At 37.2% G+C, this 18,788-nt stretch overlaps 1 protein-coding gene across 1 annotated transcript in view; it reads right to left on the bottom strand.

The window, feature by feature from the left end:
- ANKRD13C (ankyrin repeat domain 13C) overlaps positions 1-18,559 on the bottom strand; it is a 91,164-nt gene extending 72,605 nt beyond the window's left edge. The window contains exon 1 of the mRNA XM_043460987.1: positions 17,633-18,559. Within this exon, the coding sequence (XP_043316922.1) occupies positions 17,633-18,077 (445 nt within the window). The 5' untranslated portion in view covers positions 18,078-18,559. The remainder of the gene's footprint in view (positions 1-17,632) is intronic.
- Positions 18,560-18,788: the final 229 nt, after the last annotated feature.

Raw genomic sequence — 18,788 nt, 5'->3', positions numbered from 1 at the left:
GTTATGAGCCATTTCCTTACCTGTAATGGATTATATGTCTCTCAAAATTTGAAACAAGTTTTTCTTTTTTAGAAACTTGCTCTCAAGATTATAATCATATATGCTATAGTTTTTGTTAGACTTATCTATGGTATATTTAACTTGTTTTAATGTTCACTATCAGCCCTTTTCTGACTCACGTCTCCTTTTTGGGAATTGTCATATAAATTCACCTCTTGTGATGTAGGATACTTCTTTGAGTATTTCTCAGGAATGATATGATGATTGGCCTATCTTTTAGGATTTTACTGTTGCTTTCACAAGTGAGTACTTGACTAGAAAAAATCCTACAGTTATAAGATGGTGTATCAAGTATGTTTTAACATTGCAGAGGTAAAATGTTTTCTTCTTTTCCTCTCTATTTATAGCTTTGGGTATGGCCTCTGATCCATTTCTTCTGTTTTATTCTCTGGAAATACATATTATTCATAGCACAAAATCTATACATATATATTCCATATTTAACTCATCCTTCATTCTTTTAATCTGTCTCCATTTCCTCTACAGTCTTTGTTTTCAAATTAGTTTTGTACAGCATTTAATTTCCTTTACGGTCAAGCCTTTTTTACTGTATTCAATTTAGATATTTTTAAATGAAGTGACTATGTTTTTTTAAATTTCCATAGTATCTTGATAATTTGGACTGTTTTCTTCACATCATGATTTACCAGTTTTAAAGAAACAAACTGCTTTATGTGTTACTACAAGGCAATTATTTTCTAAACTTCTATTTCTTACATTTCTTAATAGAGACTTAGGATACTTATATTGATGCTTTTTTTATAATAACCATTTTCAAAGACTCTCAAATGGATTTTTTTTTTTCTGCTTTTCCATCCTGGAATGATTCATTCAGATCTAGTATGGGAAAGGGCAAGCATACTGCCCTTGCTTTTCTCTCAGTGTCCAAGAGAAAAAGCAGCAGAAACTCCTCTACACACTGAAGCTAAAAGAACAAACTGATATTAAAGTACTTTCCTATGACATTCTAAATAATACAAAGAAATCAAACAGCTGAGGGATTGAGGAGTTGCTGCATGTAACTCAAAAGAGAAGGAGAATGGTACAAGGCTTCTACTCCAAAAACTAGAAAATACTATTGAAAAAAATTAAATAATACCTAAATACCCCAAATTCATGGATTAAATATTGTTAAGATGACAATGCTCCCTAAATTGGTTCATAAACTCAAAGCACTCTCCATTAAAACCCAGCTGGTTTTTTGTCAAAAATTGACAAGATGATCCAAAAATTCATACAAAAATTCAAGGGACCCAAAATATTCAAAACAATCTTGGGAAAAAACCAACAAAGTTGGAGAACTCATACTTTCCAATTTCAAAACTTACAACAAAACCACAATAATCAATATAGTATTCACTTGCATAAGGACAGAAGTATATATCAATCATACCATCAAAAATTAACTTAAAAAAAGATCACAGACCTAAATGTAAGGATTAAAACTCTAAAATTCTTAGGGAAAAAAACAAAGGAGTAAATTTTTGTGATCTTTAATTAGTTAATGGTTTCTAAGATACACCAAAAGCACAGCAAATAGAAAAGAAATTGGATTTCACCAAAATTACAACATTTTGTGTTATAAAAGATACCATCAAGAAGAGGAAAAGACAACCCACAAAGGAAGAAAACATTCTGCAAATCATATATATGATAAGGGTTTTGAATCCAGAATATATAAAGAAATCTTAAAACTAAATAATAAAAAGACAACCCAATTTAAAAATGAGAATATATGAATAGCCATTTCTCCAAAGAAGATATACAAATGGCCAAAAAGCACACGAAAATATGCTGAATATCATTAGCCACTAAGGAAGTACAAATTAAAACCACAAGCAGATACAACTTTATGCTCACTTGGATGCCTATGACCAAAGACAGGTAACAACAAATGTTGGCAAGGAGGAGAAACTGAAATCTTCAAACACTGTTCTTGGGCCAGTGAAATAGTGCAACCACTCTGGAAAAAAGTTTGGCAGTTCCTCAAAATGGTAAACACAGACTTAACACACGACCCAGCAAAAGGTATACACCCAAGAAAATGAAAACACCTCCACACAAAATATATATAAGTGCTCATGTGAGCATTACTCAAAATAACCAAAAAGTAGAAACAACTCAAAACTGCATTAATTGATGAGTATAAATAAAATGAGAAATACCCATACAATGTAATTGTAATTGTTAATAAAAAGGAATCAAGTACTGATGCATGCTATAAGACAAATTAAAAAAAAAAAAATGTGCTAAGTGAAAGACCACATATTGTGTCATCTTCTTTCATATGAAATGTTTAGAATAATAAAATCTAAAGAGACAGTAGATTAGTGATTTGTCAAGGGCTGGAGGAAATTGAGTGGGGAGCATTGAAAGGTAAAAAATACATGATTTCTTTTTAAGGTGATAAAAATATTCTCAAATTGATTGTGGTGATAGCTGCACAACTTAGAATTTACCAAAAACCATTTACTTGTATATTTTAAATGGTTCAATTGTACACTAAAGGAATTATATCAGAACAGGACTGCTTAAAAATAAATAAAGAAGAGATAAGGAAGTGGGGGTTAGGTTAAAACTTATTCAGTCAAATAATAAAAAGAAAAAGTCTTCCTTACAAAGGTCTTTTTACCAGACTTATTTTACCTTAACAACCATCACCCAGGTTAGTCTAGCTCTCAACTAAAATAAGCTTTCTTGCCCACTTGCTTCTTCAGTGTGAATTTCTCTATTCAAAATAAGGTATTGTAAAAAAGCTTTATTTTTTTCAATTGTTATGAATCTTAATGATAGCAATAAATGAAGGCAAGAAGAAAGGGTAAGCTTGCTCTGGCACAAACTTACTCCTGGCATCTGTTTCCCGTATTAGAAACTTCTTTATCCTCTAATTCAGGGACATGACGTAAATAAAGTTTTACTGGAACCCAGCCACATGCTGATTGTTTATGAATTGTCTATGGCTACTTTCATGTAACAAATGGTATAGTCTGCAAAGCCTATAATATTTACTTATCTTGCTCTTTAATGAAACGTTTGTAGACCAATATTCTAAATATTAAGGGTTTTGTGTCACATTATATTGCTTCCAGGATAGAACACTTGTCATTCATCAATATAATTTCTATATGTAATCATACTACATTACTGTTATTAAAAATTTCTCTCATAATTTAGTTTACTTGATTCTAGAGTCACCATTGTATCTTAATATAAAGTTAGAAGAGGAGTTCATAGGTTCTGTTATTTCTTTAACATTTTACCCAGAAGCAAAATCCATTCATTTTCATTCAATAAATATTTACTGAGCATCACTATGCACTAGGCATATAGTGCTAGACACTAGAGATTCAACTGCTAATAAGCCAGAAACTCTTGCCTTCATGGAGTTTATATTTATAAAAGGAAGAGAAATATGAAATGAAACAAAACAGATTTTAAGTATTGAGAAAAACAAAAGGCTAAGACTGAAAATAATGAGAAGCATACTTTTTGATACTTAAATTAGGAAAATCTCTCTAAAGACATAACATTTAAAATGAGATCTAAAAGCTAAGTAAGAAATAAAAAGTCAAAGAATGGGAAGAAATGCATTCTAGACAGAAGCCAGAAATAACCTAGCATATACAAGAAGTGAAAGAAAATAAGTATGGCCAGACACAGAAAAAAAAGAAAGATTGGACCAAGATTATATCAGGGAAGTAAGAAGGGGCTAGATCATGAAGGTTCTTTAACTATGATTGCACTCATCTCACACGCTAGTAAAGTAATGCTTAAAATTCTCCAAGCCAGGCTTCAGCAATACGTGAACCGTGAACTTCCAGATGTTCAAGCTGGTTTTAGAAAAGGCAGAGGAACCAGAGATCAAATTGCCAACATCCGCTGGATCACTGAAAAGCAACAGAGTTCCAGAAAAACATCCATTTCTGCTTTATTGACTATTCCAAAGCCTTTGACTGTGTGGATCACAATAAACTGTGGAAAATTCTGAAAGAGATGGGAATACCAAACCACCTGACCTGCCTCTTGAGAAATGTGTATGCAGGTCAGGAAGCAACAGTTAGAACTGGACATGGAACAGACTGGTTGGTTCCAAATAGGAAAAGGAGTACATCAAGGCTGTGTATTGTCACCCTACTTATTTAACTCATATGCAGAGTACATCATGAGAAATGCTAGGCTGGAGGAAGCACAAGCTGGAATCAAGGTTGCCAGGAGAAATATCAATAACCTCAGATATGCAGGTGACACCACCCTTATGACAGAAAGTGAAGAACTAAAGAGCCTCTGATGAAAGTGAAAGAGGAGAGGGAAAAAGTTGGCTTAAAGCTCAACATTCAGAAAACTAAAATCATGGCATCTGGTCCCGTCACTTCATGGGAAATAGATGGGGCAACAGTGGAAACAGTGGCTGACTTTATTTTTCTGGGCTCCAAAATCACTGCAGATGGTGATTGCAGCCATGAAATTAAAAGACGCTTACTCCTTAGAAGGAAAGTTATGACCAACCTACACAGCATATTAAAAAGCAGAGACATTGCTTTGTCAACAAAGGTCTGTCTAGTCGAGGCTATGGTTTTCCCAGTGGTCATGTGTGGATGTGAGAGTTGGACTGTGAAGAAAGCTGAGTGCCGAAAAATTGATGCTTTTGAACTGTGGTGTTGGAGAAGACTCTTGAGAGTCCCTTGGACTGCAAGGAGATCCAACCAGTCCATCCTAAAGATCAGTCCTGGGTGTTCTTTGGAAGGGCTGATGTTGAAGCTGAAACTCCAATACTTTGGCCACCTGATTCAAAGAGCTGACTCATTGTAAAAGGCCCTGATGCTGGGAAAGATTAAGGGCAGGAGAAGAAGGGGACAACAGCAGATGAGATGGTTGGATGGCATCACCGACTCAATGGACATGGGTTTGGGTGGACTCCGGGAGCTGGTGATGGACAGGGAGGCCTGGTGTGCTGCGGTTTATGGGATCGCAAAGAGTCAGACATGATTGAGAAACTGAACTGAACTGAAAAAAATATGAGCTTATTTTGAAGTGGAGAAGGCATTAAAGGATCTTGAAAGGGGAGAAGACATGATACAACTTACATTTTAAGATAACTTTTCTTACCCCAGAGAGAATGGAATTTGAACATAGGGAGACTAGTTGCAGATCTGGTACAGTATTCCCGGGAAAAGATAATAAAAATTGGTTGGTCTAAGTGGAGCGGAGACAGAAAGTGGACTGATTCAAAATAACTTGCTAATTAGATATGTGTGGGTAAAAAGAGGGGGTGAGACAAAGAAGGATATCAGCTCTGAATATTCATTGGAAGGACTGATGTTGAAGCTGAAGCTCCAATACTTTGGCCACCTGATGCAAAGAACTGACTCACTGGAGAAGTTCCAATGTTGAGAAAGATTGAAGGCAGGAGAAGAAGGGGACGACAGATGATGAGATGGTTGGATGGCATCGCTGACTCAATGGACGTGAGTTTGGGTAAACTCTGGGAGCTGGTGATGGACAGGGAGGCCTGGCGTGCTGCAGTTCATGGGGTCACAAAGAGTCAGACAGGACTGAGCGACTGAACTGAACTGAACTGTATGTTCTAAATGGTAACAGAAAAAGAAAACAAGGAACTGATAACACTAGTTGCTGCAAAGAGGATAACTGGGTGGATAAAGACAGGTGGGAGAGACACTTTATTTTTACATCATATCCTTGTATATCTTTTTACAATTTTGTAGCATGTAAACATAGTAACTATTCAAAAAATTACACAAATTAAGGAGGACCCACAAGAGTCTAGACAGAGCACAAAGGTGAAGAAATCAAGGCATTTATGCACCTAAATAATTACTGTCTTCTTAAATCCTCCAAGAACATAAAGATGAAAAGGTAAAAGCCTTAGTACCTACTGAAGTACAAATGAAACTTCCTATTACAAGTCCAAAGTAATCATAATTTCAAAAGATTTATAAACTAGAAATGACTCTGAGTTCAACAATCCAATCCCTCTCACTTCACAGGCAGGAACATGAGCAGAAATACATACTACCTACAATCGAGAATGCCATATGTCACACTATGATTTCAATAGCTTAAAATGCAAAATACTCATCATCAACATCATTCTCTACCCAACACCACATGACCAAATGTATCATGAAACTAAGTGCTCAAGCATCCTAGTTTGAACCTTCATCTACTATCCCCTCAGTTATCTAAGTCCTCAACCTGCTGCTTAAGCTAATCTGTTACACAAAGGATGCTAAAAATCTTAAAATAACTCTGTTAACTTTTCAAAATATACTTTAAAATCTGAAATTGGATGCCTTGGTTCTAACCTGGTAAACAAAACTGAACTCTGTTTTGCTAAATGATTAAAAAACATTCCAGTAACATTAAGAACACTGCAGTGTTAAAGTATGCAAATTATTAACCAAATAGCTGCCATTTATAGGGCATATATTAGTATAGGCCCAGCGCTATGCTGTATACTTTAGATATCTTATTTAATTTGCCCCCTAACCCCATGAGACAAAGATTATTCCTATTTCACATGTCATAATAAAAAGTCATCTAATAACAGTTAATTTCCTAAAATTACATATATAGAAATCATGATAGTCATGACTCTAAAATCAGTATTCTTTTTACCATACCAACAGATTTCAGACTTTCTGGTTTCAAGACCACATTAAATTGTTTTAAAATGTTCCTTACTAATTTTAAAATTACAATAAACTCATTATATGCTAATATAAATTTTTTATGAAAAAACATAATTGCAATTTTCCAAAACAAATTTTTAAAAAATGATGAGTGGTACAATTTTAAATTCTTTAATTAAAAATTAAAGTAAATTAAATGTTTGGCTTAATAGAAAACAGCTGGGTTTTTATAAGTAAATCCAGATTCAGATGACAAGTAATTAAAAAAAAAAAGGAGGAGCATTTTAATAGTCTTTTCAAGTAATTAGGTATATTCTTTGATATGACACCAAAACGTGTTAAGTGGTCATTTCTTAATGGATTGTTGCCATGTGAAATCTAAAATCGTATCAATAAATTTTTTGTTTTGTGGTACACCAAAATTCATTGGTTTCACTTGCACTTTGAATGAATCTTTACTGATGCATGATTCTGTAACATAGTGGACTTGATCAGTCTAAAAAATACTGGTTGACTGAGTCATTCAGATCTTCCATATGTCAACACATTTCACGATACAAAATTTTTTAAATCACATTTAGTAATATTACCAATATGAGCAAAAGTCTTTAAATACTAAGAGACTGTCAAGCTTAGAGTGATAAAGACAAGTTTTCTAAATTCTTTCATCTCAAATTGAACTTCTTTCATGGGCAGCAAAGACTACCAATTGTTTTCCTTGAGGTCCCAGGTTCACTTTCCAATTTCCAGAAAATGTATCCCAAATATCCAAATTGGAATAACCATAATCTGTGTGTAAGCTGTTTTTTCAAATAAAAATACTGTTTTATGACAAAAGCAGCCAGTTTGGCTTACAACTCAAAATGCACAGATGTTTTCCCTTATTTTCTCTTCAGTATATAGCAGGAAAGCATGCATAATCCATATAATGTCTCAAAGAATATAAAAAGCATGTACTCAAGATTAAGACTTTAACAATTAACAAATTTCTACAGCTACAGCAAAGACATTGTGAAATTGGCTTCCCCACCCCCGCCCCACTTCAAGTACAGGCAGTGACTAATACAATGACTACTAGCAGTTCAGTGCCTTAATTCATGCTAACATTTCAACAATTTTACCCACCACTCCTTTTGCACCATCAGTGAAAATGTCACTGCAGTGAAAAAAAGGCAAACAATGATTTTGTATTATTACAAAAATAGTTCTGACTTCATGTGCCCCCTAACTAGGGAGCAAAACAGGAAATTACATGTTGGGACAATCCCCTGGAGATGGGAATGGCAACCCACTCCAGTATTCTTGCCTGGAGAATCCCATGGACAGAGGAGCCTGGCATGGGGTCTCAGTGAGTCAGAAACAACTGAGTGACTAACACAGACACACACACAACCAACAAAGCTCCAGCTTCTACAGATACATTCAAGTCTCATCCAAGCAAGCAATAAAAAGGGAGAATTTTTGTATTTTCTCTCATGAATGGTACTATATTACTGAAATTCACACGTATATTACTTTCAAAATATCCTCAACTCTTACCCAGGTCTACCTTCTCATTATTTCCAGTTACCCCATTTATTACAATGGCATGTTAAATTGATCCACACCCATCCAAGTTTCTTTTCTGCTTCATATAGCAGCCAGAGAGAGCCTTTCAAAATCAGATCATGTTACCTGGCTGCTCAAAATCCTCAAATCACTTCCTATGTTGAGTGAAGTAAAAGCAATCACTGGTCTACAAAAAGTTCTGCAGGCTTACATCCCCCACCCCCACATCTCAAAACTTCCCATCTCCTACCACTCTCTGCCTTGTTCCAGTCAGACTTGCCTTCTTTCTATTCCTTGAACATGGTACCTTTCTTTATATTTGCAATTCTCTGCCTAAAATTCTTCTATTCTAGAAAACAGCTCCCTAATTTTAAGTAACTGCTCTAATTTTTCTCATCCCTGATGTCTTCCCAGACCCTAACCTCCCCTCCCTATACTGCCAGCGCTCTCTATCCTCTTCACCCTGCTTTATTTTACTCTATAATATTTATCATTATGTTGCTGCTGTGTCAGTCGCTCAGTTGTGTCCAACTCTTTGCGAACCCATGGACTGTAACCCCCAGGCTCCTTTGTCCATGGAGTTCTCCAGGCAAGAATACTGGAGTGGGTAGCCCTTACCTTCTCCAGGGGATCTTCCCGACCCAGGAATTGATCCTGGGTCTCCTGCAATGCAGGCAGATTCTTTACCATCTGAGACACCAAAGAATATTACCATATATTTATTAGTTTGTTTACTATTTATCTTGCCCCATTAGAATGTAAGCTCCCTGAGAGCAGAGACTTTGTTCATTTTGTTCACTGCTCTAAGTAACCCCAGAACCTAAAACACTGTTTATCACATTATCAGGAGGTCGGTTTTTATCGGTTAAATGAAGGAATGAATGAACCAAAAAAATGGGGGGGAAAAACTATAAAAAACCATTAGCGAGCAAGCTAAGTTGCTTCAGTCGTGTCCAACTCTTTGTGACCCTAAGGACCCACTGAGCTCCTCTGTCCATGAGATTCTCCAGGAAAGAATACTGGAGTGGGTTGCCATGCCCTCCTCCAGGGGATCTTCCCATAAAGAACCATCAGAATAGTGTTAAAATCTGTTTTCACTCTCCAAAAAGCATTTTACCCAGGACAATGCAAGTCTCCACACGATTCTCTATGAAAGCCAACCAATGTCCAAAAGGATGAGCAACATAGCACTGGTGGCTTTACAGAATTCAGCACTATGCTGATTAAGAGAGGATGAACTAACAAACCTGACAGATAGCTACACCCAAGAATCCAAATGCATTTTTTTGTTGTTGTTCATATACCTAGAAGGTATATGAAGTTATTGTAAACTGGAATATACCAGTAACCTGATATTGAATTTAACGTTTATTTAGGTGCTTGACTTTATCTACTGTTCCCCTCAGAAGGTTTACCTAGTGAATTCTTTTTTAAAGTATAATTATTCCTTCAGATTTTCCCCTTCTTTTGGATCTCAACTAAAAGATAAAAACTGGGAAAGATATATGCAGAAAGAACTGAAATAACTGAAAGATATATGCAGAAAAACAAAATCCAAATTAGAAACACCCCAAAACAAACAAAAGTGATGACAGTATATGACAAGTATGAAGCGAGTTACAGCAGTAACAGACTAAAGGTGACTTACAGGAGAGACAAATGAACCCAACCTTGTAGCAAACTGATAGGCAGTATAAACTCAAGCATCAGACAAAATCTCAACTGAATGAAGCTCTACCTAAACTTCAAAAACTAAAGTGTCCTCTGCTGAAAGGTACATCATAGCAAATGTGACAGCAAGGTATTTATATTAATCGCTACTATGATATGAGCCTTCAACATTATGTTCAAGTACAGTCGCCCATATAAGAAAATAATAGATAGATATTATTATATCTACTTATTTCAGCAGTTAAATAAATAGTATAATTACATAAAATCCAGTTTGTAGAGAAGCATGGTCTCAAACTCAGATCTGATACATAAAAAATGCCTTCTAGTTTTGCAGATAATCTTCGGGATATCAACAAGACTAACAGGCTCAAAAACAGATGAAACGCAACCAACCACAGAGTTAAACCTCACATATCCTGGTAACTAATGAACAACATTCATAATCTTTAAACAGTTAGAAAAGAGATCGTTTCTCTTTTTCCTACGCTCATCTGACATGCTTCTGTCTTGCTCTAAAACTGACCTTCCATCTCTCTCCAGATAAAATAGATGACATATAAATATGAACAGGAATATATTCTTTGTCTGCTCAACTCCAAACCAATTTTTGAGAAAGAAAGAAAGTGAAGTCACTCAGTCATGTCTGACTCTTTGCGACCCCGTGGACTGTAGCCTACCAAGCTCCTCCGTCCATGGGATTCTCCAGGCAAGAATACTTTTTGAGAAACTACACTCATTTTATAGAACAAAGAATCCTGACAATTACCTTGTACTCTTTAGATTTCTATGACTTAAGAATGTCATTAACTTGGAACCAACATACTCAGTTCTCCAGTAAGTCCTTCCAAATTGTCCTGCCTCATTGCTGATGCCCAGGACACATCATCATCAGTAACTGCTCATTTCTGCTTCCTTTTTTGCCAAGTTGGAAGGTCAGACCTTCCTACTTCTACCATAGTTCAGTGAAAGTAGGTTTCCAGAAGATGTGTTCATAACCCAGTTTTAAGCAGCAGTTCACATTCTACAATGCTAATGATGATGGCGCTGGGAAACACAGTCATTCAACTCCAGGACAGTCCTATCTGGTCGGAGATATACACACAGGAAAGGTGAAAGGAGGATGGTCATATTTATATAATCATGAAGATCAATTAATCGACTCCACAGATTAGGGGAGTGACAGCTTTCACAGCTGAATCAGCCTCATACCCAGTGTCAGCGCTGAAAACGTTAATGGATTATCTTGGGCTTCCAGAAACCACTTTTTTTTTTAATCCAAAGAAAAATGAGGCATGTCTTCCAGAAAACAAAATTCAGAAAAGACTACAAAACATGAGAACAGATACAAAGCCACTAGTGTTCATTTAAAGATGTGCCTCTTGACTAAAATTGTTCACCTGAGACTTCAAGATTTTTTTTGCCATGCAAAGTTTATCTTTATAGTCGCCTCTTCTCAAACAAACAACATATTGTGCATCACCCCTCATGAATGTTAGGGATCAAAAGCAGAGAATAGTATCGAAAGGAAGATCAATTTATATAGAATAAGCCAGAATAAACATATTGCATGGGCACCAAACAGAGCACCAAACAGATTATCCTATTGCCTCCATATTCAAGTGTACATTTTTAAGCTTTCTGAATGTAAGATATTTTAAAATTTCTGTTTGAAGAAATTTGCCAGCCACCAGACACAAGCTGATGGTTTCTTTATCACTTCACTGAGTCACCTGCATTGGTAGGAATAGTCACAAAATGAATTTTATCTTGAATTTGAAATCTCTAATCACTATGTAAAACAGCTTCAAGAAGATTACAACTCAATAAAAAATAAAAATTAACTATGTATAGAGAAAATGGTTTGTCCCATGCCAGATAGTGTAGTTAAAGGCAGTACAAACTGCCAAATCTCTCAGAATAGATCAAAATTTTTCCATATCTAGGAAAGACTGGTCTAAGTAATTCATAGATCAAGGATTTTCATCACTTTAGCACCTAAAAGCTTTTGACTAGTTTCCAAGATAAGGTGCTTAACTTCCAAAGATATTTAACTTAATTAAGGGGGAAAAAAATTACAAGTTTAACAAATAGGAAATGCAGTCAAAATCAAGAGAGTCTTCTATAAACGTCACAATCATTCTCAGTTCTAAAGAAGAAGAAATAAAAATCATTACCACCAACTGTAAAAAAAAAAAAAAAAAAAAAACTGCATGTTAACATGATGCTTTCTTTAAATACCAATGGCAAAAAAAAAAAAAGTCAGAAAAATATTTACACTCAATGTGGGAAAAAAGCTTAAACTTTAATCCTATACTTAAAAAAATAGTAGTATAAAGCTAAAGATACACTAATGATATAGAGTTGAATCAACTTTTGTATGTTTAATGTATCCTTTTCCCCACTCAAACAAAACTGTTACTAAATATACCATGAGTCAAAATCATTGCCACTTCTGAACACAGTATATAGATGATATCATGACTATTACTGTATTTAACTTATATTTCAAGCAATATGTTTGGATCCAAATACAATATTCCCCAGTATAACTGATGGCTCAGAAAAAGCAGTTCAAACTAAACTAACATTTTTCCACAAAAAAAAAAGAGCTCTATCCCTGTTCCTATTCAACTTGACAATAACTTATAAATACACACATACACACCCCCCAAAGGAAGTGTTTCAATTCCAAGGTCACTACAAACTGAAAGAGCTAATGAATAATGAGCTAAACAGTGATCAAAGTAGGATCCAATAACAGGTGTCACAGTGGTAAATCTGCCTGTCAATGCAGGAGACACAAGAGATGCAGGTTCAATCCCTGGGTTGAAAAGATCCCATGAAGTAGGAAATGACAACCCACTCCAGTCTTCTTGCCTGGAAAATTCCATGGACAGAGGAGCCTGGAGGGCTACAGTCCATGGGGTCACAAAGAGTCAGACACGGTTGACCACGCACTATCTACTATCTGTAGAATTCAATAAGCTTCCAAGGTAGATAGAATAAAGGATCAAGACTAACAAGATAAGTATCAATAAATGTAAACTTCTGTTTTGAGGTTTTAAAAAAAGCACAAGAAGACATTAGAATAGGAAGACAACCACTTGAGAATAAACAACATTTTTAAAAATCCACATATTATTTCACTGTGTTATTTAATGTGTGCTCTTTAGTAATGCACATTACTAAATGTGTATCACTTAGAGCAATAAATATAATCTCTTTGTCTTGTTTATGAGGCTACTATAACTTCAACACTAAGGTTGGTTCTTTCCATCCTCAAAGGAAAGACTAAGCAACTAGAGTTTCACTAAAAGATGAATAAGATCTTCATTTACTTATTTAATACAGTTTTATAGTATTCACTAGGTTTCAGGGACCATTCTTAGCACTTTGTAAATCATACCTTATGAAGAATGGATACAGAAGTTAGGAATGTTTAACATAAAGATAGGAAGAACATGATAGCTCTTGCTTGTCAAGTATCTAAAGGGCTATCATGTGGACAAGGCAGCATATTTATCTGTGCCATTAGGTGAAAAAGAAAAAACACAATAGTGAGAGATCTGGGCTGCACAGGAAATCTCTGAGAGCTGTTTAATAGCATTATCTTTCTATAGGTACTAAATGAGAAAATATATATCAAAGAACTTTACCATAAAATGCCACATACACATTATTAAAACTGACTTCTTTGCAAATTAGTGGGTCCTGATTAACAGAAAATTTACAAAGGTTGATCACAGGCTTTGAAGCCCTCACTGTTAGTTCAGTTCCCCATTTTGGAACTTATACTAAGTATGCAACTTTGGCAAAGTTTCCTTGTGCCTTGAAGCTTCAGTTTCCTCCTTTAAAACAAGAATAAAACTATCTGCTTTGTAGGGTTATTGTGAGAATTAAATGTGATAATGTATGTAAACACTTAGCATAGTGCTGACATGTTCAATAAACTATGATCATGATCATGATCATCATTATATTATGGAAGGAATGTCAAGTGAACATACAACTATGTCATATGATATGGTATAATTGTATGGCTCTGCTATGCACCTGAATGAGTAGATGATTCTGCTATGTATTTATCATGCTTTAACAATCCAAATGTAATATATAGCTTGTTTTTGTTGGGCAATTTAAAATGCCTTTATCTTCTGTAATTTGAAAGGAAAAATATTCCAAAAAAAATTAACAAAATATCCAGGTTAGTAAACTCTCAAGAGTAAAAGTAATGTAAACATAGTAGGGAAATTATGCAGCTATAAGCAAAAAGATTGAAGTAGCAGATTAAACAGAAATGGGCTTCCCAGGAGGCTCAGTGATAAAGAATCCACCTGTGGAGCAGGAAACATAGGTTTGATCCCTGAGTGGGGAAGATCCCCTGGAGAAGGAAATGGCAACCCACTCCAGTATTCTTGCCTGGAAAATCAAATGGACAGAGGAGCCTGGTGGGTTACAGTCCACAGGGTCACAAAAAGTTGGACATGACTTAGCAACTAAACAAGAACAATGTTAAATAGAAGCTACTCTTTTAGGAGTCTTCAACTGCAGGAGATGAGAATGTATCTATATATTGCAGAAAACAACAATTACACTTTCCACCAGTATGTGAAACACTGGTTATATTCATGAAAAATATCAACAATGTCACTGCTGGTAGGAATGTAAATTGGTGCAGCCATTTAAGGGGAACTGTATGGAGGGTCCTTAAAAAAACTAAAGTTAACAGAGGAATCCAACAATCCCACTCCTGGGCATATATCCAGAAAAGACAAAAACTCTAATTTGAAGACAAATGCCCCAAAGTATACAGCAGCATGATTTACAATAACCAAGACATGGAAATAATTTAAATGTCCATGGATAGATAAATGAATAAAGAAGATGTGGTATATATAGACAATGGAATATTACCAAGCCATAAAAAAGACTGAAAAAATGCCATTTGCAGCAACATAGATGACCCTAGAGATTATCAGTCTAAGTGAAATAAGTCAGAGAAAGACAAGTATCTTAAGACAGCACTTATATGGGGAATCTAAAAAGGTGATATGCACCTCCCCAGTGCTCCAGCGATTAAGAATCCACCTGCCAATGCAGGGAACATGGGCTCAATTCCTGGTCCTGGAAGCTTCCACACTCCTCAGGGCCACTAGGCCTATGTACCACAACTCTTGAGCCAGTGCTCTAGAGCCTGTACTTCATAACAAAAGAAGCCACTACAATGAGAAGCCTGGGCACAGCAATGAAAACCTAGTGCGGCCAAAAATTAATGAATTCAAATAAATAAAAAGTGATACAAATGAACTTACTGACAAAACAGAAATAGACTCACAGACATAAAAAAAATTATGATCTCCAAAGGGGAAGGGGGGGGCTAAAAACTGGATAAACAGATGCACACTACTACATATGAAACAGATAATAAGGACCTACTGTATAGCACTTTCCCCTGATGGTGGGAAAGATTGAAGGCAGGAGAAGGGGACGACAGAGGATAAGATGGGTGGATGGCATCACCAACTTGATGGAAATGAGTTTGAGCAAGCTCCACGAGTTGGTGATGGACAGGGAAGCCTGGCATGCTACAATCCACAGGGTTGCAGAGAGTCGGACACGACTGAGTGACTGAACTAAACTGAACTGTATAGCAGAGGGAACTATATTCAATATCTTGCAATAATCTAAAACAGGAAAGAATCTGAAAAAAACCTAAAATACATGTGTGTGTATATATATACATAAAACTGAATCGCTCGCTGTACACCTGAAACACTGTAAGTCAACTATACTTCAATTTAAAAAAATCAACAAAGGGCAGCTAAGTACAATGCAAGCATTTAGTATATTTAACTGATTTTTAAAAAGAATTTCAGTAGGCTATGGAAAAGAGTTTAAAGGTATCTAGGATTCTAATTACTTTGCTATTACTTTGAGCAGAATTTGTACTTTAACAAACCAGCTTTCATCTGCTAGATGACAGACATGCAAGCTCAGTAATCCTGCAATTCAGTACCTTCTGTGATCAATCAAGAAAATCAGTTCTAACATCATACTATCATACTTAGTCATAGTCACCTCTCACTTCTTTCAAAGGGAATCATCCCTCAAAAACAAAGTTTCAACTGTTTTCAGGTATATTTCAATGTAATGGAACACTTAAATGGCAATATTTTAAAGGCAATGGCCACAAGATAAACCTTTTATATAGCTGTATGAAGATCAAATCTGAAAAACATTCTAAACATTCAAAGCTACAATAGATCTCCCACTAAAAACTGTTTCCCAAAGGGTTAAAATATAATTACTATCAACAAACAATATGATGCTGTTGCAACAATAGTAAAGTAATTAAATAAACTTAAGAATGAAAAACTGGGTGCAGCTTTTAGGAACATTTTGGGGGGTTTGATTTTTAATAAATGACAGTAATATTACAATATTGTAAATTCAGAATACAAATGCAGTTGTCAGAGAATTACACAAACAGTGGAAATCTTACTCTTTTTTTAACCTCCGTTTTTTGCCCTAATTGTAGATAAGAAGCCTAGAGTCCAGTGGAATTAAGGAAGCTTATTCAACAGGCATGTATTTCATTAATGTGTTATACTATTTTGAGCACAGAATTGAGTGTGTTCTAATTGAATGCATACAATTCTCATGTTCGGTTAAAAGCTGAACTATTAACAATATTTGCCAAGTACCCAGTTTAAAACAGCCTATCTATTAAATGCTGAAAATATCAGTGTTTACATTAGCTTTATTTTACTGTGGCTTAAATCACAGTAAAATAAAGTCAATCACACTATGACAGTCAATTGATAATCACATTATCACAGTCAACTCAATCACATTATGTTTTTAGAAGAAACAAAAAAATCAGCTCATAAGTTAAAGCAAAAAGTAGAAATACAGTCCTTGAATAACAAATGACACTACACGTTGTCATGCAGGATATGAGGAAGTTACTATGAAAAATCATAGTACTATTTTTCATCACAGGTCATCAAGTAATGTTTTAATTACTATCAGCAATTATCTATGTGAAATAAGTGTAAAACTCTAAGCTCTGCTTTAACAACATCTTAGCCACTTGGAAGTCACTACTTGCTCTAGGTATCAAATGCCAACAAATTGGTACTGTTGCTTTCAGAAATCAAAAAACCTGTAAAAGTGTAAACACTTTGTATCAAACTAAGCTTCCTAAAAGCAGAAGGAAAGAGAGACAGCCTAATGGCTGTAGAAATCATAACCAGTTGCAGCCAGGTTGGGTTCTGTACCTGGACGATAAAGGGAGGTGGGCAATTTATATGTTCAAAATTCAAGATCCCAAGGGTGGAGAGGGGGTAGAAAAAGAAGATACAACTCAATAAACAAGGATGACGACCAGGCTGGATGAGAGGCAGTCTAAAATTTCTTATTGTCGAGAATCAACTAAAGCCCTGACTCAAAGATAAAACAGCTTCTAATAGTTTGAAGGCGGCCAGGAAGAAGCATTCCTTTGCACCCACAAGAACCAATCCCCAGACCACTGGCATGCTATTACATGATTTACGGGCATTTGGCTCGGATGATGGGCAAAGGAGAGCAAAGAGTCCGAAAGAAGCCTAGGATTTATAGACGCCTAGGATTTGAGAGGCCTGAGGAGGCGCAACCTAGACTCTGGGAAGGAAAGGTGGACAGGGGCGAGCACTCCTCACCGTGATTATCTTTCTGCCCGATATTGTGCGTGCGGATGAGAGAGGACAGTCTCCTCACATCCCCCTTGAAGACGCACTCGTGCACCGGGTAGTGTGCAGGGCAACTGCCTCCAGCTGCGACGACAGCAATGGGGTTGGTGCCCGCTAAAAGAGCCGGGGACTGGGAGATGGGAGTCGCGGAGGAATTGTGCAGCGGCAGGGCCGGGGCGCCGGGGGGATTGGAGGAGGCCGGAGCTGTCTTCAGCTGTAGCCGGTGGTGATGGTTACTGAAGATCTTATGACAGGCTCTACCGCTCTTGTTGCTGCCGCCTGTGCCAATCCTGCCTCCGGTAAAGGTGCCGCCGAGGGCAGCCGCCGCTTCCTCATCCCCAGGCTCCAGCAGGTCCCCCTCTTCTTTGCTGGGCTTGTGGTCCCTCCGCAATGAGCGGATCTTCTCCCCGGTCATCGCCGCCACGGGCAGAGAAGGAATCCAGGAGGCTCACCGCTGGCGACGAAACTGGCGCTGCGGCGGCACAAGGCGATTAGAGCGGTGGCCAGGATACTCCAGCGCAGCATGAACTCCCAGAGCGCCCCCGAGCCCGGGACAAACGCATCTCCCGGAGGAAGAAGAGCCGGCTCTCGCCTAGGCACGAAGGGACGCGCGCTCGCTGGGGGGAGCTACAGCTCAAGTGCCCACGACACTAGGATTCCCGTCCCTACCGCCGCAGCCGCCGCCACTGCCTCACTCAGAAAAACAGGGCACGGCCATCTTCCCCTGGCTTCTCTCGCGAGAACTCCCCCGGGAGGCAGGACGGAGGAAACACCGCGATAAGTGAGCTGCCTGCTCCCGCCCTCGCACGTTCTATTCCCAGAGTTGCGGAACGCCGGCGCCTACCAGGCAGCGGGTTTGGACCCCCAGCTGGATTCTCTGAACCAAAAGAGGAGATGCAGCACTCCCGATGGCTGCGCTTCTTGTGGGAAGTCTGCAACCTGGGCCTGTGTTTAAGATATGCGATGCACCCTATAAACGGTGACTTAAACCCTGCGACCTCCGGACTTCCCGGAGATGAGTGCAGACTGACACCCAGGCACACAGGACGTGATGTCACTGAAATGCACAGGCCACTCACTCAATAAGCATTTGTTAAGCATCTACTTCGTGCCATACATTGTGTTA

The sequence above is a fragment of the Cervus canadensis genome, chromosome 2, assembly GCF_019320065.1.
Source record: "Cervus canadensis isolate Bull #8, Minnesota chromosome 2, ASM1932006v1, whole genome shotgun sequence".
Classification (NCBI taxonomy): Eukaryota; Metazoa; Chordata; class Mammalia; order Artiodactyla; family Cervidae; genus Cervus; species Cervus canadensis.
The sequence above is the reverse complement of the archived record's forward strand: the minus strand, read 5'-3'. Positions and strand labels throughout refer to the sequence as shown.